At 48.2% G+C, this 23,041-nt stretch overlaps 1 protein-coding gene across 1 annotated transcript in view; it reads left to right on the top strand.

Annotated features, from left to right (window-relative positions):
• The window catches only part of ctsh (cathepsin H), a 40,139-nt gene extending 21,359 nt beyond the window's left edge, over nucleotides 1-18,780 (top strand). Inside the window, exons 5-12 of the mRNA XM_070858578.1 lie at nucleotides 229-333; nucleotides 939-1,025; nucleotides 1,126-1,181; nucleotides 1,753-1,834; nucleotides 3,650-3,718; nucleotides 11,590-11,696; nucleotides 12,429-12,554; nucleotides 16,126-18,780. Coding sequence (XP_070714679.1) covers nucleotides 229-333; nucleotides 939-1,025; nucleotides 1,126-1,181; nucleotides 1,753-1,834; nucleotides 3,650-3,718; nucleotides 11,590-11,696; nucleotides 12,429-12,554; nucleotides 16,126-16,201 — 708 coding nt within the window. The 3' untranslated portion in view covers nucleotides 16,202-18,780. The remainder of the gene's footprint in view (nucleotides 1-228; nucleotides 334-938; nucleotides 1,026-1,125; nucleotides 1,182-1,752; nucleotides 1,835-3,649; nucleotides 3,719-11,589; nucleotides 11,697-12,428; nucleotides 12,555-16,125) is intronic.
• Nucleotides 18,781-23,041: the final 4,261 nt, after the last annotated feature.

Below are 23,041 nucleotides of genomic sequence, written 5' to 3'. Positions count from 1 at the left end.
ACTCACAGTGCAATAGCTCTACAAACCCGTGAGCATCCTCACTGCATACATTACACTTACCACGTCATGTCTCAAATTACTCACATAATGTATCCCAACTGCTGCAGGCTGTCAAGGTAACTCAACACTTTACAGCTAGGTCCCAATCTGAGGCAGAATACTCGGCTTTCGGCCAAGGTACTTCTGGGTTTGAACATTAATTTTTATTCCCCTACTCTTCCCCAACAGAACTGCTCGGCAACACGAGGGAACCATCAGACCAAAGCGGGGCCATACCCCAAGTCTCTCGACTGGAGAAAGTTGGGAAATTACGTCACGCCCGTGAAGAATCAGGTAAAGCCGTTTGATTCGTAGTCGCTGCACTGAGCACAGATAGAACAATAAAAACAGAAAATGTTGGAGACACTCAGCGGGTCAGGCAGCATCTGTGAGGAGAGAAACAGAGTTAATGTTACACAGGAACAGGAGGAGGCCCATTCGGCCCCTTGAGCCTGTTACACAGGAACAGGAGGAGGGCCATTCGGCCCCTCGAGCCTGTTACACAGGAACAGGAGGAGGCCCATTCAGCCCCTCAAGCCTGTTACACAGGAAAAGGAGGAGGCCATTCAGCCCCTCGAGCCTGTTCCCCCATTCAGTGAGAGCACGGCTGATCTGCAACCTAACTCCATATCCCTTAACACCTTTGGTTAACAAAAATCTATCAATCGCCGATCTAAAATTAACAGTTGACCTAGCATCAATTGCCGTTTGCGGAAGGGTGTACCAAACTTCTCCCACCCTTTGTGTGCAGGGTTTCCTAATTTCGCTCCTGAAAGGCCTGGCCCTAACCTTTAGACTGTGCCCACCTGGCCCCAGAATCCCCAACCAGCAGAAATAGTTGCTCTCCATCTGTCCCTCTCTATTTGTTCCCCTTAATATCTGGATTGTGTTGTGCGCAGGGCGGGTGTGGGAGCTGCTGGACCTTTTCAACGACCGGGTGCTTGGAATCCGCAATCGCAATAAAAGGGGGAAAGCTCCTGACACTGGTGAGTGTTAGCCAACGTTTGGCAACCTTTGGAACCAAAGCCATTGATGCAGCTCTATCCAGACACTGCCGAGATACTGATATTCTATTTCTTTTCATAGGCAGAGCAACAACTTGTAGACTGTGCAAAGAACTTTAAAAACTTTGGCTGCGCGGGGTAAGTGAATGATTGGCACTCTAAGTTTCCAAATATCTCTTCTTCTTTCAACACAGAAGGAAGAGGCGACCACACGCAAGTTATTTCCCCAAAATGGATCTAATGACCTTCAGTTATTTTTACCGAACCCTCTTCATCACCATCCCTCCCGGCGGGAGGGGAGAGACATACAACTGGGGAGTTCACCTCCACCTCCCCATCCTCTCCTTTCCATGGGGAGACCCTCTCCATAGGGAGACCCACTCCATGGGGGGACCCTCTCCATGAGTAGACCCCCTCCACGGGGGGCCCTCTCCATGGCGAGACCCTCTCCATGGGGAGACCCTCTCCATGAGGAGACCCTCTCCATGGGGAGACCTTCTCTACGGGGTCCCTCTCCACGAGGAGATCCTCTCCACGGGAGACCCTCTCCTCTCCATGGGGAGACCCTCTCCACGAGGAGACCATCCATAGTAATACATTCCATATTATACGGTGTGATGCTCTTGACCGTATAAAATAATAACTCACTCTGTGTAACACGCCGGTACATATTTCTTGCTTTACACTATCTGCTTTTAACATTTTTCAGGGGACTTCCAAGTCAAGCCTTCGAATATATTAAGTACAACCACGGGTTGGAACTGGAAAACGATTATCCTTATGAAGCAAAGGTTTGACTTTACATGTTTGTAACTGTCCCTAAGAGTTAAGTGCGTCTCGCTTAACGGGGCCGTGTCTTTATCACGAGGCTTTCCGCAAATAAACAGATAAGTTGGTGGACAGAAGTTGCCGAATGGCGGACGGCCGGGAGGCGCAGTGAGATGGATGTAGCTCTGTTGGGGGCGATTCCTACTTGTACCCAAAGTAGTGAGGGATGGGAAATGTGCAAATTAAACTCCAAAGACTGATAACAGTTTGTGCACAAGGAGTTTAGGCAGATAATTGTTATGAAGTTAAAAGAAAAAGATTTACATTTATATAGCACCTTTCACAATCACCGGACGTCCCAAAGCGCTTTACAGCCAATGAAGTACTCTGAGGCCGCAGAGGGTAACGCACTGCTGTGAAACCAGCAGCAGGAACGCCAGCCCACAGTCTCATAAATTATGAGACAAATTCTTAAAAATAATGAGATTCGGTATGAAGTCAGCAGTTGCTATTTTTTCAAACATAAACCATTATAGATTGACAGTTCCTTTATAAACCTCTATAGTGGCTTTATAAAGGATAGGAATCCCACAGCATTCGAAACAATAAATATTTTCAGCCTTCTGAATAAACACGTGGTTAACTATATATTATCTCCTTCCGTGGCTCAGTGGGCAGCAGTACCACCTCTGAATCCAGGGGCTCGAGCATTAAAAATCTAGGCTGACAATCATGTGCAGTACTGAGGGAGTGCTGCACTGTCGGAGGGCCAGTACTGAGGGAGTGCTGCACTGTTGGAGGGCCAGTACTGAGGGAGTGCTGCACTGTCAGAGGGCCAGTACTGAGGGAGTGCTGCACTGTTGGAGGGCCAGTACTGAGTGAACACTGCACTGTCGGAGGGGCAGTACTGAGGGAGCACTGCACTGTCGGAGGGACAGTGCTGAGGGAGTGCTGCACTGTCAGAAGGGCAATACTGAGGGAGCACTGCACTGTCGGAGGGACAGTGCTGAGGGAGTGCTGCACTGTCGGAAGGGCAATACTGAGGGAGCGCTGCACTGTCGGAGGGCCAGTACTGAGGGAGCGCTGCACTGTCGGAGGGACAGTGCTGAGGGAGCGCTGCACTGTCGGAGGGGCAGTACTGAGGGGGTGCCGCACTGTCAGAAGTGCCGTCTTTCAGATGAGACGATAAACCAAGGCCCCGTCTGCTCTCTCAGGTGGACGTAAAAGATCCCAAAACACTATTTGAAGAAGAGCAGGGGAGTTATCCCCGGTGTCCTGGGGCCAATATTTTTCCCTCAATCAACATCACTAAAACAGATTATTTGGTCATTATCTCATTTGCTTTTGTGGGAGCTTGCTGTGCGCAAATTGCTGCTGTATTTCCCACATTACAACAGTGACTATACTTCATGAGTACTTAATTGGCTGTAAAGCGCTTTGGGACATCCTGAGGTCGAGAAAGGCGCTCTAGGAATGCAATTCTTTCACGTCTTTCTTTTCTCCTCAAGCATTGGCTTATGGCTGTGTTGAGTTGCTTGAGCCACTTGAGTAACCCACCCAAGTATCTGCGCTCAACCTATGATGGTAACATTGAGCCGTGCTACTTATGTGGGCATCCTGACTGAGCCTGTTCGACTTTCACCTGACACCCGCACGTGTACAAGAGTGATTGGAAAGCACAATGCACTAGCCACATCCCTATGGGCTCGGGAGAGGAATGTCCTCGGGAAGTCTGTCCTGTCTCAGCAGTGACCGCTTGATGAGCAGAGAACCTCGCAAGGCATCGCGATACTAACCCACGGCAGCTTCCTGCGGTGATGCTGTGTTCTGTGTTTCAGGATGGACTCTGTCGGTTCCAGCCCAGCAAAGCTGCTGCATTTGTCAAAGAAGTAGTCAACATAACTGAGGTAGGTTGGAAATCTTCCAATAACCGTGACTGGCACTGGCACAATACTTGCACGATAATCCCAGCGATTGCTGAACTTTTTTCTTTATTCATCCCTGGGATGTGGGCGTCGCTGGCAAGGCCGGCATTTATTGCCCATCCCTAATTGCCCCTTGAGAAGGTGGTGGTGAGCCGCCTTCTTGAACCGCTGCAGTCCGTGTGGTGAAGGTGCTCCCACAGTGCTGTGAGGGAGGGAGTTCCACGATTTTGACCCAGCGACGATGAAGGAACGGCCGAGATATTTCCAAGTCAGGATGGTGTGTGACATGGAGGGGAACGTGGAGGTGATGGTGTTCCCATGCGCCTGCTGCCCTTGTCCTTCTAGGTGTTGGAGGTCGTAGGTTTGGGAGGTGCTGTCGCAGAAGCCTTGGCGAGTTGCTGCAGTGCATCTTGTAGATTAGTGGTGGGCAAAATCCGGCCTGTGGGCCCTATCCGGTCCGCTGGATGGGAGAGAGATAGAATGCGAGCCAGAGCTCGAGCTGCACATTAGTCTATCCACTTTCACTTCTTGTGGGTTAAACACGGATCGAACTGCAGCCACAAAACATTCCATTGATCAATTTGCAAAAGCGATTCTCCCCGGGCCGATCTCAAAAGGACCCGACACTGATGATTACATGGGCACAAAAGTATTTCTGGTCACATCATTGCCCGATAGGAGCAGTGTCCTCTGTATTTCTCGCTGGGCCTTTGTTTTTGCCGTCTGATGGAGGTGTGCCCCACTGAGCGTCAGTCACACGGGAAATGAAATCCACTTTTACCCCCGTTGTTTATTTAACCGCAACCAATTCTGACCATCCCCTTCGTAACAAACCGGTGCATTGCCAGGCCGAGCAAGATCTCAGGCATCAGCTCACAGGCAGAGAAAAGTGAATTTTCTTGTCAGTTGTGGTCGAAATGTATTTGACGTGTATAAACATAGAAAAATAGAAACATAGAAAATAGGTGCAGGAGTAGGCCATTCGGCCCTTTGAGCCTGCACCACCATTCAATAAGATCATGGCTGATCATTCACCTCAGTACCCCTTTCCTGCTTTCTCTCCATACCCCTTGATCCCTTTAGCCGTCAGGGCCACATCTAACTCCCTCTTGAATATATCCAATGAAATGGCATCAACAACTCTCTGCGGCAGGGAATTCCACAGGTTAATAAAGCTCTGAGTGAAGAAGTTTCTTCTCATCTCAGTCCTAAATGGCTTACCCCTTATCCTTAGACTATGTCCCCTGGTTCTGGACTTCCCCAAGGAACATTCTTCCTGCATCTAACCTGTCCAGTCCCGTCAGAATTTTATATGTTTCTATGAGATCCCCTCTCATCCTTCGAAACTCCAGTGAATACAGGCCCAGTCGATCCAGTCTCTCCTCATATGTCAGTCGTGCCATCCCGGGAATCAGTCTGGTGAACCTTCGCTGCACTCCCTCAATAGCAATAACATCCTTCCTCAGATTAGGAGACCGAAACTGAACACAGTATTCCAGGTGAGGCCTCACTAAGGCCCTGCACAACTGCAATAAGACCTCACTGCTTCTATACTCAAATCCCCTAGCTATGAAGGCCAACATACCATTTGCCTTCTTCACCGCCTGCTGTACCTGCATGCCAACTTTCAATGACTGATGTACCATGACACCCAGATCTCGTTGCACCTCCCTTTTTCCTAATCTGCCGCCATTCAGATAATATTCTGCCTTCGTGTTTTTGCCACCAAAGTGGATAACCTCACATTTATCCACATTATACGGCATCTGCCACGCGTTTGCCCACTCACCTAACCTGTCCAAGTCACCCTGCAGCCTTTTAGCGTCCTCCTCACAGCTCTCACCACCTCCCAGCTTAGTGTCATCTGCAAACTTGGAGATATTACACTCAATTCCCTCATCCAAATCATTAATGTATATTGTAAATAGCTGGGGTCCCAGCACTGAGCCCTGCGGCACCCCACTAGTCACTGCCTGCCATTCTGAAAAGGACCCGTTTATCCCGACTCTCTGCTTCCTGTCTGCCAACCAGTTCTCTAACTACGTCAGTACATTACCCCAATACCATGTGCTTTAATTTTGCACACCAATCTCTTGTGTGGGACCTTGTCAAAAGCCTTTTGAAAGTCCAAATACACCACATCCACTGGTTCTCCCTTGTCCACTCTACCAGTTACATCCTCAAACAATTCTGGAAGATTTGTCAAGTAGGATTTCCCTTTCATAAATCCATACTGACTTGGACCGATCCCATCACTGCTTTCCAAATGTGCTGCTATTTCATCTTTAATGATTGATTCCAACATTTTCCCCACAATTGATGTCAGGCTAACCGGTCTATAATTACCTGTTTTCTGTCTCCCTCCTTTCTTAAAAAGTGGTGTTACATTAGCTACCCTCCAGTCCATAGGAACCGATCCAGAGTCGATAGATTGTTGGAAAATGATCTCCAATGCATCCACTATTTCTAGGGCTAGTTCCTTAAGTACTTTGGGATGCAGACTATCAGGCCCCGGGGATTTATCGGCCTTCAATCCCATCAATTTCCCTAACATAATTTCCCGCCTAATAAGGATTTCCTTCAGTTCCTCCTTCTCACTAGACCCTCGGTCCCCTAGTATTTCCGGAAGGTTATTCGTGTCTTCCTTCGTGAAGACAGAACCAAAGTATTTGTTTAACTGGTCCGCCATTTCTTTGTTCCCCATTATAAATTCCCCTAAATCTGACTACAAGGGTCCTACGTTTGTTTTCACTAATCTTTTACTCTTCACGTATCTATAGAAGCTTTTGCAGTCAGTTTTTATGTTGCCAGCAAGCTTCCACTCGTACTCTATTTTCCTCTTCCTAATTAAACCCTTTGTCCTCCTCTGCTGTATTACAAATTTCTCCCAGTCCTCAGGTTTGCTGCTTTTTCTGGCCAATTTATATGCCTCTTCCTTGGATTTAACACTATCCTTAATTTTCCTTGTTAGCCACGGTTGCGCCACCTTCCCAGTTTTATTTTTACTCCAGACAGGGATGTACAATTGTTGAAGTTGATCCATGTGATCTTTAAATGTTTGCCATTGCCTATCCACCATCAACCCTTTAAGTATCACTCGCCAGTCTATTCTAGCCAATTCACGTCTCATACCATCGAAGTTACCTTTCCTTAAGTTCAGGACCCTAGTCTCTGAATTAACTGTGTCACTCTCCATCTTAATAAAGAATTCTACCATATTATGGTCACTCTTCCCCAAGGGGCCAAGGACAACAAAATTGTTAATTAGTCCTCTCTCATTACACATCACCCAGTCTAGGATGGCCAGCCCTCTAGTTGGTTCCTCGACATATTGGTCTAGGAAACCATCCCTAATACTCTCCAAGAAATCCTCCTCCACCGCATTGCTACCAGTTTGGTTAGCCCAATCAATATGTAGATTAAAGTCGCCCATGATAACTGCTGTATCTTTATTGCATGCATCCCTAATTTCTTGTTTGATGCTGTCCCCAACCTCACTACTACTGTTTGGTGGTCGTACACAATTCCCACTTGCGTTTTCTGCCCTTTGGTATTCCGTAGCTCCACCCATACTGATTCCACATCATCCAAGCTAATGTCCTTCCTTAGTATTGCATTAATTTCCTCTTTAACCAGCAATGCTACCCCACCTCCTTTTCCTTTCTGTCTGTCCTTCCTGAATGTTGAATACCCCTGGATGTTGAGTTCCCAGCCTTGGTCACCCTGGAGCCATGTCTCCGTGATGCCAATTACATCATATCCGTTAACAGCTATCTGCGCAGTTAATTCATCCACCTTATTCCGAATACTCCTCGCATTGAGGCACAGAGCCTTCAGGCTTGTCTTATTAACACCCTTTGCCCTTTTAGAATTTTGCTGTAATGTGGCCCTTTTTGCTTTATGAGTTGGGTTTCTCTGCCCTCCACTTTTACTTTTCTTCTTTCTAACTTTTGCTTCTGCCCCCATTCTACTTCCCTCTGTCTCCCTACATAGGTTCCCATCCCCCTGCCATATTATTTTAACCCCTCCCCAACAGCACTAGCAAACACTCCCCCTAGGACATTGGTTCCGGTCCTGCCCAGGTGCAGCCCGTCCGGTTTATACTGGTCCCACCTCCCCCAGGACCGGCTCCAATGTCCCAGGAATTTGAATTCCTCCCTTCTGCACCACTCCTCAAGCCACGTATTTATCTGAGCTATCCTGCGATTCCTACTCTGACTAGCACGTGGCACTGGGAGCAATCCTGAGATTACTACTTTTGAGGTCCTACTTTTTAATTTAGCTCTTAGCTCCCTAAATTCTTCTTGTAGGACCTCATCCCGTATTTTACCAATACCGTTGGTACCTATATGCACCACGACAACTGGCTGTTCACCCTCCCTCTTCAAAATGTCCTGCACCTGCTCCGAGACATCCTTGACCCCTGCACCAGGGAGGCAACATACCATCCTGGAGTCTCGGTTGTGGCCGCAGAAACGTCTATTTATTCCCCTTACAATAGAATTCCCTATCACTATCGCTCTTCCACTCTTTCTTCTGCCCCCCTGTGCAGCAGAGCCACTCACGGTGCCATGAACTTGGCTGCTGCTGCTCTCCTCTGATGAGTCATCCCCCTCAACAGTACCCAAAGTGGTGTATCTGCTTTGCAGGGAGATGATCGCAGGGGACCCCTGCATGTCCTTCCTTCCACCATTCTTCCTGTTGGTCGCCCATCCCCTATCTAGCTGTGTACCCTTTACCTGCAGTGTGACTAACTCACTAAATGTGCTATTCACGTCATTCTCAGCATCGTGGATGCTGCAGAGTAAATCCACCCACAGCTCCAGTGCCACAACGCAGGTGCTGCAGGTGGATGCACTTCCCACACACGTAGTCGTCAGGGACACCGGAAGCGTCCCTGACTTCCCACATAGCACAGGAGGAGCATTACACGTGTCTGAGCTCTCCTGTCATGACTTAACCCTTAGATTAACTTAATTTGGCAACAACAATGCTAAAAGGTTACTTACAGATAAAGAAAAAAAAAATAAAACCTACTCACCAATCACCAGCCAATCACTTACTCCCTTGGCTGTGATGTCACCCTTCGATTTCTTTCTACTTCCTTTTTGCCTTCTCTCCCTGCTGCAGCTGCACTGGCTGGCCTCTCCTCTCCAACGTCCCGCTCGAACTCCTCGAGTGATGGGCCTTTTATAGGCCTCCCCGGACACCCACTCCGCCTCTCCGATGTCCCGCTCGAACTCCTCGAGTGATGGGCCTTTTATAGGCCTCCCCGGACACCCGCTCCGCCTCTCCGATGTCCCGCTCGAACTCCTCGAGTAATGGGCCTTTTATAGGCCTCCTCAATCTCCCCGCTCTGCCTCTCCGATGTCCCGAATGTATCGGAAGGTGAAACCAGGGCGGGATTCAGGGCCTGATGGGCCGGAGGCAAACTGATCCCACGGGCCGATAGTTATCTTTGTTCCTGTTCATTACATTCCGTGTATGATTCTGATTCTGAGTATGGAAACATAGGCGGGTATATTCAACACTGAGAGTTTAGATTCCGTATCAATAGCTATATATTCTGGTTCTGGTAACATTGCAATACTACTCATATATGCAAATTTCTCTCGTGAAATAAAACAGACTAGTACATATTCTGTTCTGTACATTAGTGTATATATATACTTCTGTATATCGGTATAAACCTCTCATTGTCTATTTTATTCAGTCTATGTGGGAGGCCTTATATATTTTTTCCTACATTTATTTGGTGGGCCTGGGGCTGCAGCCCCATTCACACCACCCCCCCGGTTAACCCCCCACCCCCGGTTAATTCCCCACCCCTCCTGGTTAACCCCCCTCCCTGGTTAATCCCCTCCTCTATTTCTTTTTCCTTTTTTTTAAAGTAAAGGGGCAGGATTTTCGGTTCTGGTGATTTCGGGGCGGTAATGACGGCGGGGCGGTAAAGTTTGTGCCCGGGAACAGTTTACGCCTCAATCGACAATGTTCACCAGCTGGGAGTGGGGCGGGCGGGGCCCCGAGTGTGGGGCGGGGCCCCGAGTGTGGGGCAGAGTGCAAAGGGAGGCGTTACCTCTCTCTGAGCGCTAGGCCGGCTGAGCATGGTAAAATCCCGAGCTAAACAGCGGGCCTCGGAGCACCCTGAGAGAGGCCTGGGGAGGGGAAAAGAAAATCTGGAAAAAAAACATTCCCAATACATATCTCATGCCACCACAACATAAATCGCAAAAAAAACAATCGCACTTACCTGAGGCCGACATTACGTCCCTCACTGCAGCCGCTATAGGTCAGACCGCCCGCTTCGCCAGGCGTTCCCACCAGGGGGCGCCGCGGGGCACTGCGGGTCGGGCGGGTGCCAGAAATCGAGCCGGTGTCACACCCAGGGGGCGTTGCACACCGGCTCACCTCTCCCGGGCGGTAATGCTCCGCGCCCCGCCTAAACCGGCCCCCGCCGGGGCGCTGGGAGCTGGCCCCCCGCCCGGGAGAGCTCACCGCCGCCATTGCCGCTCCTCCGGGGTGCTAACAGGGGCGACAGAGGACCAAATATTCCGCCCAAGGCATTCTCTCCCCTTCCACTTTTGGTCTTTGTGGTCTATACTATTTGTTCAGGTTATAAAGCAAAGTATTTGCAAATAATCCACTCCCCATCAGAAAGAGCAATAATTTCTCATCAAACTGATATGGTGCCTTAGTCAAAAAAAAGCATGGATTGACATTTAATGAGGTCAAATTAAAGAGCCTGTTAATACAATAAATAAACCCATCCCCTTAAGGTAAGATTGCTCGACAGTTAAACCTGTCCCAGTTTGAACCTTTTATATACCCCACTTGCCAAAAAACAAATATGCTCACTCATTCTCTCTCCTTTTCACGCTCACTCGAGCAGAAGCCCAACATCTTCGTGCTTGGGTTCCTGGTGTTTTGTTACAGCAGAGTGAGAGCCCTTGACAAAGTCCGCTCATGCAAAGACTGAGAAAAATTGCAAAAAGGAGAAAAAAATTTTTAAACTACCTGCTCTGAGAAATTGTACATCAAAACATGACATATTTTGCAATGTTAACAGGAACTTTAAAAAAGTGATCAAGTAAAGTTTAAATGGGATCATGTACTCCAGACCAATCTAGCTTTGGCCATTTGGTGACTGGTTGGTTTTGCTGCTAGACTTCAAAATAGGATAATGTGGGAATAATGTGGGAAAGTGACGATCCCTTCCAGCGGCAGGATCTGGTGAGCGGACGGCGGGGAACCTCGCGATTGGCGTGTGGCCGCGAGCCTTTGGGGGAACATTGGTGCGTGGCCCTCAACCGCTTGTTAAGTGGCCCCCCCCCCCAGACCAAATAATTGCCCACCCTGTTGTAGATGGTGCACACTGCAGCCACGGTGTGCTGGTGGTGGAGGGAGGGAGTGTTTAAGGTGGTGGATGGGGTGCCGATCAATCTATACCGAGCTACACTGAGCACCTCGAGTCTTGTTGCCGAGAGCATGCAGAAGACAAGCGCAGGCAGTGGAAGGAGCGTGCGGCAAACCAGACTCCCCACCCACCCTTTCTTTCAACCACTGTCTGTCCCATCTGTGACAGAGACTGTAATTCCCGTATTGGACTGTTCAGTCACCCGAGAACTCAATTTTAGAGTGGAAGCAAGTCTTCCTCGATTTCAAGGGACTCCCTACGGTAGTGACCAAACGAAACACAGACACAAGTTTTAAAAAAAATTCTCCTGGTTTTATTTGAAATGAATGAGAACTGGTTGAATTCTGATTGAGTCCTCAGCGCGGGATTTATAGAACACAGAGTGCACTCACTGCTCCCTGAGGCAGTGCCACCATCTAACAACCTGCTTGTTTTATAGTACGATGAAGCTGGCATGCTGGACGCTGTGGCGAGACTGAATCCGATCAGTTTTGCTTTTGAAGTGACTGATGACTTTTTACAATACAAGGAAGGTGTTTATTCCAAGTAAGTCCTCAACGCTTTAGATGCAGGGTTTGATTTAAAAACAGGGTTTGTATGGCATGGCAAAGACATCGTGCGATGAACCCCACTAACGTATCTCCTCTCTGTACCCCTCAATTCATCGTCTCTCCTCAAACTCCTCCAATTGGACTCATGTACTCCGTCCAACTCAATCGCCTTCCCCAATAATTGATTCCATAACTCTACCACTCATTGGTTAAAAAGGTTCTGACTCACCTCCGACTTTATCCCCAGCCTCTTAACCTGCGACTCCCCGGTTTATCGAATCCTTGAAGATGTTTTGAGACTGTTTCTGGTAGGTTTGGTTTTCCCCAAAGTTTCTTATTGGAAATTTGAGTTGCTCTCTCATGGTGTTACACACAAGGATTCAGACCAAATCTTCAGGTGAAGTGCGGTTAGAGACCGGTGGATGTTTGGACCAGGTCGGAGAATTGTAATTCAGTCCTTATTTTTATATCCCTATTATAAATTCCTGTGTCCGCAGTTATAATGAAAATTGCCTATGTAAACTTGTCACACTGCAATTACACCCTTGTGTCACTGTTGGTGCTGTAATCTCAGCGAGATGTTTACACAGGGAGTTCCCATTATAAATGTTGACACAGGAATTTATAATGAGAAAAGCTGACAGGAACTGCACACAAATGTAAGATTTTAATGTACTAAATAGGTATTGAAATATATGTTTTTTTAAAAAACTTATTTCTTCAACAGCCCAAAGTGCGACACTACCCCGGACAAGGTGAACCACGCTGTCCTGGCCGTGGGTTATGGGGAGTCCAATGGGACCAAGTACTGGATTGTGAAGAACTCCTGGGGCCCTTTATGGGGCATCAACGGGTCTGTACATTTTCTTCAACGTATTAAAATTAGCTTAATCTTTTTCATAAGCAAGTGTGTGAATGCCGGAGAGTACAGTTCAGTGGCAACATACTGAGCTGCCCTAATGGCTCAGCGGGTTACGATAGTTTAAGAACGGAGCCACAAAGACAGGAAGGTCCTCGGCTCGATATTTGGTGTCGAGCGAGTTACCCTTTCACTTCCTGCCCCTTTGTGTCGATCATTGTATCAAAACATACACCACACTACGCTGATTGAAGGGTCAATTTTCATCATCCATTTAATCGTCAATAAAAGAACATAAGAATTAGGAGCAGAAGTCGGCCATTTGGTCCCTTGAGCCTGCTCCACCATTCAATAAAATCATGGCTGATATTCGACCTCAACTCCACTTTCCCGTCCAATCCTCACATCTTTTGGTTTCCCTAGAGTCCAAAAATCTATCAATCTCATAATATGTTTGTGCTTATGTTGATTACTTCTGCTAACCCAATTGTATCTTTGGGTAAACATCTACCAGAAGTAACAGGACAAGCTTAGGCCTGGTTCTGGGAAGCATTTCTTTGCACAGCTGGAATAGGGAGCCAGGAAAGGGTGGGGTGGGGTGAGGGGGTGGGGTGGGGGTGGGGGTGGGGGAGATGCTCCTTCTCCAGCGCCACCCGAGGCTCGGGCAAAGCTACGGAAGAGAGGCAGGCAGAGCGACTCCCCACCCTGCCTCAACGGGCCGCGCCCAACCTGGACTTGTTCATGGCCGCCTGGGCCAGGCACAGGAGCAGACCCCACGAGGAGGCCCTCTAACCTTGCCGCCCCCCACACACACTGCGCCGTGGGGCTGAAGTAGAGTTGAGGAGAAGCCCCCCCCCACCACTTCAAATAGTGGAATAGGGGTTGCAACCTCACGCACTCGGTGTAAATATGAAACACGGACTCATCTGGGCCGCAAAAAGTTACAGGCAGCCCAGGAGTCCGTGAAGTGATTCAAAAAGTTATTTATCAGGACTGGTCCGTGCAACACTTTTGAGACACTGGATTTGGGCGAACGTATTTTGTTTGGTGATTCATAGAATCCCACTTTCCAGCTCTTGGTCCGTAGACTTGTAGGTTACGGCACTTCAAGTGCACATCCAAGTACTTTTTAAATCTAGCGATTGCTCAGGAGCTGAACTACCCATTTGGCTGACTGGGTTTGCAGGACACGCAGCGGTGACGGCGATGGTACAAGTGCTGGCCATCGGAGGCAAGGGCCACTCGACCACGACTTATCGTAACAAAGCTACTCAACCGACAGACACAGTCTTGTCATTGGAATACTAATGCTGTCTCTCCATCCTGCTGTTTGTGGGAGCTTGCTGTGTGCAAAATAGGTTGCCGTGTTTCCTACAGTACAGCAGTGACTACACTTCAGAAGTGCTTCATCACAGAATCATAGAAGTTCACAGCATGGAAGGAGGCCATACGACCCATTGTGTCCGCGCCGGCCGACAATGAGCTACCCAGCCTAATCCCACTTTCCAGCTCTAGGTCCGTAACCCTGTAGGTTACGGCACTTCAGGTGCACATCCAAGTACATTTTAAATGTGGTGAGGGTTTCTGCCTCTATCACCCTTTCAGGCAGTGAGTTCCAGACCCCCACCACCCTCTGGGTGAAGACATTTCCCCTCAAATCCCTTCTAAACCTTCTACCAATTACTATAACCCCTCTGCTAAGGGAAATAGGTCCTTCCTATCCACTCTATCCAGGCCCCTCATAATTTTACACACCTCAGTAAGGTCTCCCCTCAACATCCTCTGTTCCAAGGAAAACAACCCCAGCCTATCCAATCTTTCCTCATAGCTAAAATTCTCCAGTCCAGGAAACATCCTCATAAATCTCCTCTGTACCCTCTCTAGTGCAATCACATCTTTCCTGTAATGCGGTGACCAGAAATGCATGCAGTACTTAGCTGTGGCCTAACTAGTGTTTTATACAGTTCTAGCATAACCCCCCTGCTCTTATATTCTATGCCTCGGCTAATAAAGGCAAGTATTCCGTATGCCTTCTTAACCACCTTATCCACCTGTCTTGCAACTTTCAGAGATCTATGGACATGCACTCCCAAAGTCCCTCTGCATTTCTCAATGTCCTACCATTTATTGTGTATTCCCTTGCCTTGTTAGCCCTTCCAAAATGCATTACCTTACACTTCTCCAGATTGAATTCAATTTGCCACTGTTCTGTCCACCTGACCAGTCCATTGATATCTTCCTGCAATCTACAACTTTCTTCTTCATTACCAACCATACAGCCAATTTTTGTATCATCTGCAAACGTCTTAATCATACCCCCTACATTCAAGCCTCATCATAGGCAGTCCCTTGGAGTCGAGGAAGACTTGTTTCCACTCTAAAAATGAGTCCTTAGATGGCTGAACAGTCCAATATGAGAGCCACAGTCCCTGTCACAGGTGGGACAGACAGTGGTTGAAGGAAAGGGTGGGTGGAACTGGTTTGCCGCACGCTCCTTCCGCTGCCCGCGCTTGGTTTCTGCATGCTCTCGGCGATGAGACTCGAGGTGTTCAGCGCCCTCCCAGATGCACTTCCTCCACTTAGGGCGGTCTTTGATTAGGGATTTCCAGATGTCGGTGGGGATGTTGCACTTTATCAAGGAGGCTTTGAGGGTGTCCTTGAAACGTTTTCTCTGCTCACCTTTGGCTCGTTTGCTGTGAAGGAGTTCCGAGTAGAGCGCTTGCTTTGGGAGTTTCGTGTCTGGCATGCGAACAATGTGGCCTGCCCAGCGGAGCTGATCATGTATAGTTAGTGCTTCAAGGCTGGGGATGTTGGCTTGGTCGAGGACGCTGACGTTGGTGCGTCTGTCCTCCCAGGGGATTTGCAGGATCTTGCGGAAACATCGCTGGTGGTATTTCTCCAGCGACTTGAGGTGTCTACTGTACATGGTCCATTTCTCTGAGCCATACAGGAGGGCGGGTATTACTACAGCCCTGTAGACCATGAGCTTGGTGGCAGATTTGAGAACCTGGTCTTCGAACACTCTTTTCCTCAGGCGGCCAAAGACTGCACTGGAGGCAGTATTGAATCTCGTCGTCAATGTCTACTCTTGTTGATTAGAGGCTCCTGAGGTCTGGGAAGTAGTCCACGTTGTCCAGGGCTGCGCCGTGGATCTTGATGACTGGGGGGAGTGCTGTGCGGCGGGGACAGGCTGGTGGAGGACCTTTGTCTTACGGATGTTTAGCGTGAGGCCCATGCTTTCGTACGCCTCAGTGAATACGTTGACTATGACTTGGAGCTCAGCCTCTGTATGTGCGCAGAAGCAGGCGTCGTCCGCGTACTGTAGCTCGACGACAGAGGTTGGGGTGGTCTTGGATCTGGCCTGGAGACGACGAAGATTGAACAGGTTCCCACTGGTTCTGTAGTTTAGTTCCACTCCAGCGGGGAGCTTGTTGAGTGTGAGGTGGAGCATGGTAGCAAGAATCTAAACCACTGATATATACGACAAAGAGCAAGGGACCTAGTACTGAGCCCTGCGGAACTTGTTAAGCAAATTCAATTTTTCTGCTGTGTTTTTTTTTTATAGATATTTTTACATTGAACGAGGGAAGAACATGTGTGGATTGGCTGCGTGTGCCTCCTACCCCATCCCTCAGCTCTGAGGTGACGGGTGGCCCAGCTACAATGGAATCCCAGGCGAGGGACCTTGCTCGGTCGGAAGGCCAACGTGACAGAAGGGAAACGTTCACAATGCTGATTACTGCTTTAAAACAATACTTAATATGTATCTGTTTTCCAAATCGCTTCACACTATGAATTACGCTGAGTTCCAATCACACACTGAGTGGACAGACAACTTCTGATTTAGACTCTGTGATTATAAAATTCTCGCTGACGATAGTAAATTCAGTCAAACTCCTGACAAATTTCAACTGGAGCCAAACGCACATTTTAGAAAATGAATCTCTTTTGTGACAAATGAATGTTGTTTTTTTAATCAAAGTGCTGATTAGATCGCTGAATGGCTGAACAGTTGCAGAGAGATGCAGAATGATGATTTATACATCGATGTCAAGACCAAAACTGAATATTTCTGTCACTGAGTTCTGCGCACTTACCAGAATTCAGTGGCAAAATTTTAATAGATACATTATTTTAAAAAAAACTCAAGGCTACAAATCTGAAATAAAAGCAAAACACATTTCAAGTAGGGCGAAATCTCATTGACCTCGAGAAAGAGCAAAGGCAGGTTAAAGTTTTAGATTTAGAACTGTCGCCAGAACTGGGCCAAAGGCACAACAGCCCCTTTATAAGGCTTACCGAAACTAAGAGTGGGACAGAAACTGATGAGTAACGGGACTGGTGTACCTTTCCGACACCGAGGCAGCAACTTCGGACGTGAGCCTGTCTTCTTAGAGTTGCCTTTTCTAAAATAACCCACAAAGAGACACCGTGTCATCAACCAAAAACCCAAACAAAAGTGCACCCTCCCTCATAAAGGGTCACAACTAATAAAGAACGTAACCGTAAAAACAAAGGAAACTTTATAAACTTAAATAATGTGGTTGTTGCTGGTGCCCACCTGGTCCCGGAAGGCCTCGTGCGTACTGGCGGACACCGCGGGCGCGCTCCCTCTCCTGGGCCACCCGGGCATGGATAAGACGGTGGAAGATGGGCGGGCAGCAAGGAGCGCCCAGCAGCCTCTGGGAACCACGTCCAACCCGGACCTGTGGGTGGGCACCTTGGCCAGGCTCAGGAGCAGATTTTTTTTAATCAGTTGCTGACACTTAAAGACTTGCATTTATATAGCGCCTTTCTCGACCACCGGATGTCTCAAAGCGCTTTACAGCCAATGAAGTACTTTCAGAGTGTAGTCACTGTTGCAATGTGGGAAACGCAGCAGCCAATTTGCGCACAGCAAGCTCCCGCAAACAGCAATGTGATAATGACCCGATAATCGTTTTTTTTGTTATGTTGATTGAGGGATAAATATTGGCCCCAGGACACCAGGGATAACTCCCCTGCTCTTCTTCGAAATAGTGCCGTGGGATCTTTTACATCCATCTGAGAGAGTAGACGGGCCTCGGTTTAACGTCTCATTCGAAAGACGGCACCTCCGACAGTGCGGCACTCCCTCAGTACTGCACTGAAAGAGTCAAATTAGATTTTTGTGCTCAAGTCTCGAGAGTGGGACTTGAACCCACAACCTTCTGATGCAGAGGGTCAATTATTACTGGCAATTGACAATTTAAAGTTCAGCATATGCCCCCTTTTTAATGGAGCACCACCAATAAAGACTGTAAATAAACAACATTTTTCAAGGAACCGTAACAAATTAAATTAAAATTCTGTAAGCGGTTGTGAGGAAGCATGCCAGTCCCTGCAGTGCCCACTCCACCCTTCGCGGAGGCTTTCTCAGTTGCTGATTCGGCTGCCGACGGTTTTCAGCATTTGCTGTTTTTATTTTAAAACAAAGAGTGAAACACATTTACATTGTGACTCAGGTAGAAGGCTCTCGCCGCGTGCTGCAGTGTGAGTGACGCTGGCCGACAGCTGCTGTAATGTGATACCTCAAACACCTTTACTCTTCAGTTCCAATTCCAGCCTCTGTCAATCACACAGGATGCCTTCATGCCTGATAGACGTGTCCCACATTTACACAGTGACTACACTCCAAAACTACTTCATTGGCTATAAGGCGCTTAGTGACATCCGGTGGTCGTGAAAGACACTATATAAATCCAAGTTTTTCTTTTACTTATATTAGTGATATTAGCGGAAAGATTAAAGGCTGGAAACTTAAATCAGTGCTGCTTTCATACAAATGTTTAGGAACATTGGGAGCATGAGGAGGCCATTCAGCCCCTCGAGCCTTTTCTGCCATTCAATGAGATCATGACTGATCTGTATCTCAACTCCATCGGCCCACCTTGGTTCCGTAACCTTTAATGCCCTTTGCCTGACAAAAATCCATCAATCTCACTCTCGAAATTTTCAATTGACCCCTCTCTCGCATCAACAGCTTTTTTTTTGAGGGGGGAGGAGAGAGATCCAGATAGCCATTACCCGCTTAATGCGCCCAAATTCCTCTCTCTTCTACTTTAATCGAGTTTGAATTAAATACAGTAGTGTTAAACATTTCTACGCAGTGTGGATCATAATTTCTATCCTTGTATTTTGTTTATGTTTGATTTTCCGTCAAGCTTCTTATAACTGCAATAAAGTTTCTATCCTTTTGCGATCAAGTGTCTAATTTTTCTCTTTCATTCATAAGGTGCACATTGACATGTTGATGTTCTCAGTATCACCGGCACATGGTTATTTTTGCTTTTTCTGGGGTTATTTGTAATATCAGTGTCAGGAATTAGGTCATTTTTCCATTTCTCTACAGCAATGAGTTACACACAGAGAAAAGCTCCCTCCAATCAGTCCCAAATATTCACCTTAACTCCAATCGCAGAAGAGCATTCCCTACTCTACCCGTGTGACGTTACCATTTCCCACACAGCCACTCTTCTGTTCTCTCTGAGTATGTTGTTGATTGCGATGAACTGATATCACCACTGACACCTGGGAGACCCTGGCCGCAGACCGCCCGAGGTGGAGAAAGTCCATCCGGGAGGGCAGCAAAGAGCATGAAGAGGCCAAGCGCAGGCAGTGGAAGGAGCATGCAGCAGACCAGCCCCACCGACCCCTTCCCTCGACGAATGTCTGTCCCACCTGTAACAGGGTCTGTGGCTCTCGTATTGGACTGTTCAGCCATCAAAGAACTCACTTTAGGAGTAGAAGCAAGTCCACCTCGATTCAAAGGGACTACCTATGATGATGATGAGATAAATGCAAGTTCTTTCTTTCTATTATTTTATTAACTTTCCTTCCATTTCTAAGTTTCCCCAGTCACATTTTTCTGTTGGGCTTCAAATCTTATGTCAACGACCAAGGTAGTTGCTCACTGCAACTAACCATGACAATTACAGCAAACCATTTTCCATTTTTCAAACTAGTTCCTATTTTTGCCCAAGGACGATATGATATGGGAAGACTTAAAACAGGGGTAGAATGTGGCTGTAACATTATAACATTATGGAAATGACTAAAAATAATAACATTTGTTGTATTGGTAATCACTTTTATTTCTATTAATCTTTATCAAATCTTTTGGTTTCATTGTGTGTCATATATTAACTTGTGTAAATTGCACATTATTTCTAAATAATGAAGATTAAAAAGATGTCAACTGTGGCTCATTGGCTAGCACTCTTTTGTCTCTGGGTCAGAAGGTTGCGGCTTCAAGTTAAAATCCAGGGACTGAGCACAGAAATCTAGGCTGACTCTGCAGCGCAGTGCTGAGGGAGTGCCGCACTGTCGGAGGGGCAGTGCTGAGGGAGTGCTGCACTGTCGGAGGGGCAGTACTGAGGGAGTGCCGCACTGTCGGAGGTGTTGTGTATCTGTAAAGCATGCATTCCCATGTTCCGCCACCAGGGATCGCATCCCCTGAAGTCCCAAGGGATCCCAGCATCCCTTGGGAGCACTGTATATAAGCCGGCACCTAAGGCCTGTTCCTCACTCTGGAGTGTCTTAATAAAGACTGAGGTCAGCTACTTTAACCTCCCTGTGTGCAGTCTCATCTGTGTTAGGAACACAATAACTGGCGACGAGTATACGAATCCAACGCAAAGATGCAGCAAATTGTGGGCATCCTGGAGAAGTTCTCGGAGGGTGAGGACTGGGAAGCCTACGTCGAACGGCTAGACCAGTACTTTGTAGCCAATGAGCTGGATGGAGAAGGAAGCGCTGCAAAAAGGAGAGCGGTCCTCCTCACGGTCTGCGGGGCACCGACCTGCAGCCTCATGCAGAATCTTCTGGCTCCGGTGAAATCCACAGATAAGTCGTATGAGGAGCTATGTACACTGGTTCGGGAGCATCTTAACCTGAGGGAGAGTGTGCTGATGGCGAGGTATCGGTTCTACACGTGCCAGCGATCTGAAGGTCAGGAAGTGCCGAGCTACGTCGCCGAGCTAAGGCGACTTGCAGGACAATGTGAGTTTGATGGCTACCTGGAGCAGATGCTCAGAGACTTTTATGTACTGGGCATTGGCCATGAGACCATCCTACGAAAACTTTTGACTGTAGAGACACCGACCCTCAGTAAGGCCATTGCGATAGCACAGGCGTTTATGTCCATCAGTGATAACACCAAACGAATCTCTCAGCACACAAGTGCTAACAATGTTCATAAATTAACTGGAACTGTGTTTGCGAGCAGAAATGTACAGGGCAGAACCCACCAGTCTGCAACTGCCAGCAGGCTTCAGGTGACCCAGATGACTCAGAGTCCCCAACAAAGGATGAATGCAAGGCAATTCACACTTTGTTGGCGTTGTGGAGGCTTCCGTTCAGCCTATTCATGCCGCTTCAAAGGGTATGCTTGCAAGAGCTGTGGAACAATGGGTGCACCTCCAACGAGCTTGCAGACGAGCTGCAAGCTCTGCAAAACCTGCTAACCACCACGTGGCAGACGAAGATCGGTCCATGGTGGATCAAAGCAATTTCAAGTCTCAGAGGAGGCAGATGCTGAAGTACACGGGGTGCACACATTTTCAACGAAATGTCCACCTCTAATGCTAAATGTAAAATTGAATGGCTTACCCGTAGCCTTGGAACTGGACACTGGCGCTAGCAAATCCATCATGATTAAAAAGATGTTTGAGAGACTGTGGTGCAACAAGGCATTCAGATCAGCCCTGAGCCCCATCCGCACGAAACTGAGAACGTACATCAAAGAGCTCATCATTGTCCTGGGCAGCGCCATGGTCAAGGTCACCTACAAGGGCACGGTGCATGAACTGCCACTCTGGATTGTCCCGGGCGATGGCCCCACACTGCTTGGAAGGAGCTGGCTGGGCAAAATCCGCTGGAACTGGGATGACATCTGAGCGCGATCACATGTCGATGAGGCCTCATGTACCCAGGTCCTTAACAAATTTCCTTCCCTTTTTGAGCCAGGCATTGGAAACTTTTCCGGGGCGAAGGTGCGGATCCATTTGATCCCAGAGGCACGACCCATTCACCACAAGGCACGGGCGGTACCTCACATAATGAGGGAGAGAGTGGAAATCGAGTTGGACAGGCTGCAACGCGAGGGCATCATCTCCCCAGTGGAATTCAGCGAGTGGGCCAGCCCGATTGTTCCAGTACTCAAAAGTGATGGCACGGTCAGGATTTGCGGCGATTATAAAGTAACTATTAATCGTTTCTCGCTACAGGACCAATACCTGCTACCTAAGGCAGACGACCTATTTGCGACGCTGGCAGGAGGCAAGACGTTCACCAAGCTCGACCTGACTTCGGCCTACATGACGCAGGAGCTGGAGGAGTCTTCGAAGGGCCTCACCTGCATCAACACGCACAAGGGACTGTTCATCTACAACAGATGCCCGTTTGGAAGTCGGTCGGCTGCAGCGATCTTCAAGAGAAACATGGAGAGCCTACTCAAGTCAGTACCACGCACGGTGGTTTTTCAGGACGACATGCTGGTCACGGGTCGGGACACCGTCGAGCACCTACAAAACCTGGAGGAGGTCCTCCAGCAACTAGATTGCGTAGGGCTGCAGCTGAAGAGGTTGAAATGTGTCTTCATGGCAACAGAAGTGGAGTTTTTGGGGAGAAAGATCGCGGCGGACGGCATTCGGCCCACATACGCCAAGACAGAGGCTATCAGGAACGCGCCCAGGCCACAGAATGTCACAGAGCTGCGGTCGTTCCTGGGACTCCTCAACTATTTTGGTAACTTCCTACCCGGGTTAAGCACCCTCTTAGAGCCCCTACATGTGTTATTTGCAAAGGTGAGAACTGGGTATGGGGAAAAAAACCAAGTAATTACTTTTGAGAAAACCTGAAACATTTTATGCTCCAACAAGCTGCTTGTATTGTATAACCCGTGTAAAAGACTCGTGCTCGCATGTGATGCGTCATCGTATGGAGACGGGTGTGTATTACAACAAGCTAACGTTGCGGGGAAGTTGCAACCTGTCGCCTATGCCTCCAGGAGATTGTCTAAGGCCAAGAGGGCCTACAGCATGATTGAGAGAGGCATTAGCGTGTGTGTTCGGGGTAAAGAAAATGCATCAGTACCTGTTTGGCCTCAAATTTGAGCTGGAAACCGATCACAAGCCCCTCATATCCCTGTTCGCTGAAAACAAGGGGATAAATACTAATGCCTTAGTCCGCATACAAAGGTGGGCACTCGCGCTAGCAGCGTATAACTATACCATCCGCCACACGTCAGACACCGAGAACTGTGCGGATACTCTCAGTCGGCTACCATTGCCCACCACGGGGGTAGAAATGGGGCAGCCTGCAAACTTGTTGATGGTGGTGCAACCCGCAGACTTGTTGATGGTCACGGAAGCTTTTGAAAATGATAAATCACCTGTCACGGCCCGCCAGATTAGGACTTGGGCCAGCCAAGATCCTCTGCTGTCCCTAGTAAAAAACTGTGT

Source organism: Pristiophorus japonicus, chromosome 17 (assembly GCF_044704955.1).
Source record: "Pristiophorus japonicus isolate sPriJap1 chromosome 17, sPriJap1.hap1, whole genome shotgun sequence".
In the NCBI taxonomy this organism is placed as follows: Eukaryota; Metazoa; Chordata; class Chondrichthyes; family Pristiophoridae; genus Pristiophorus; species Pristiophorus japonicus.
This window is presented reverse-complemented; position numbering and strand designations above follow the sequence as displayed.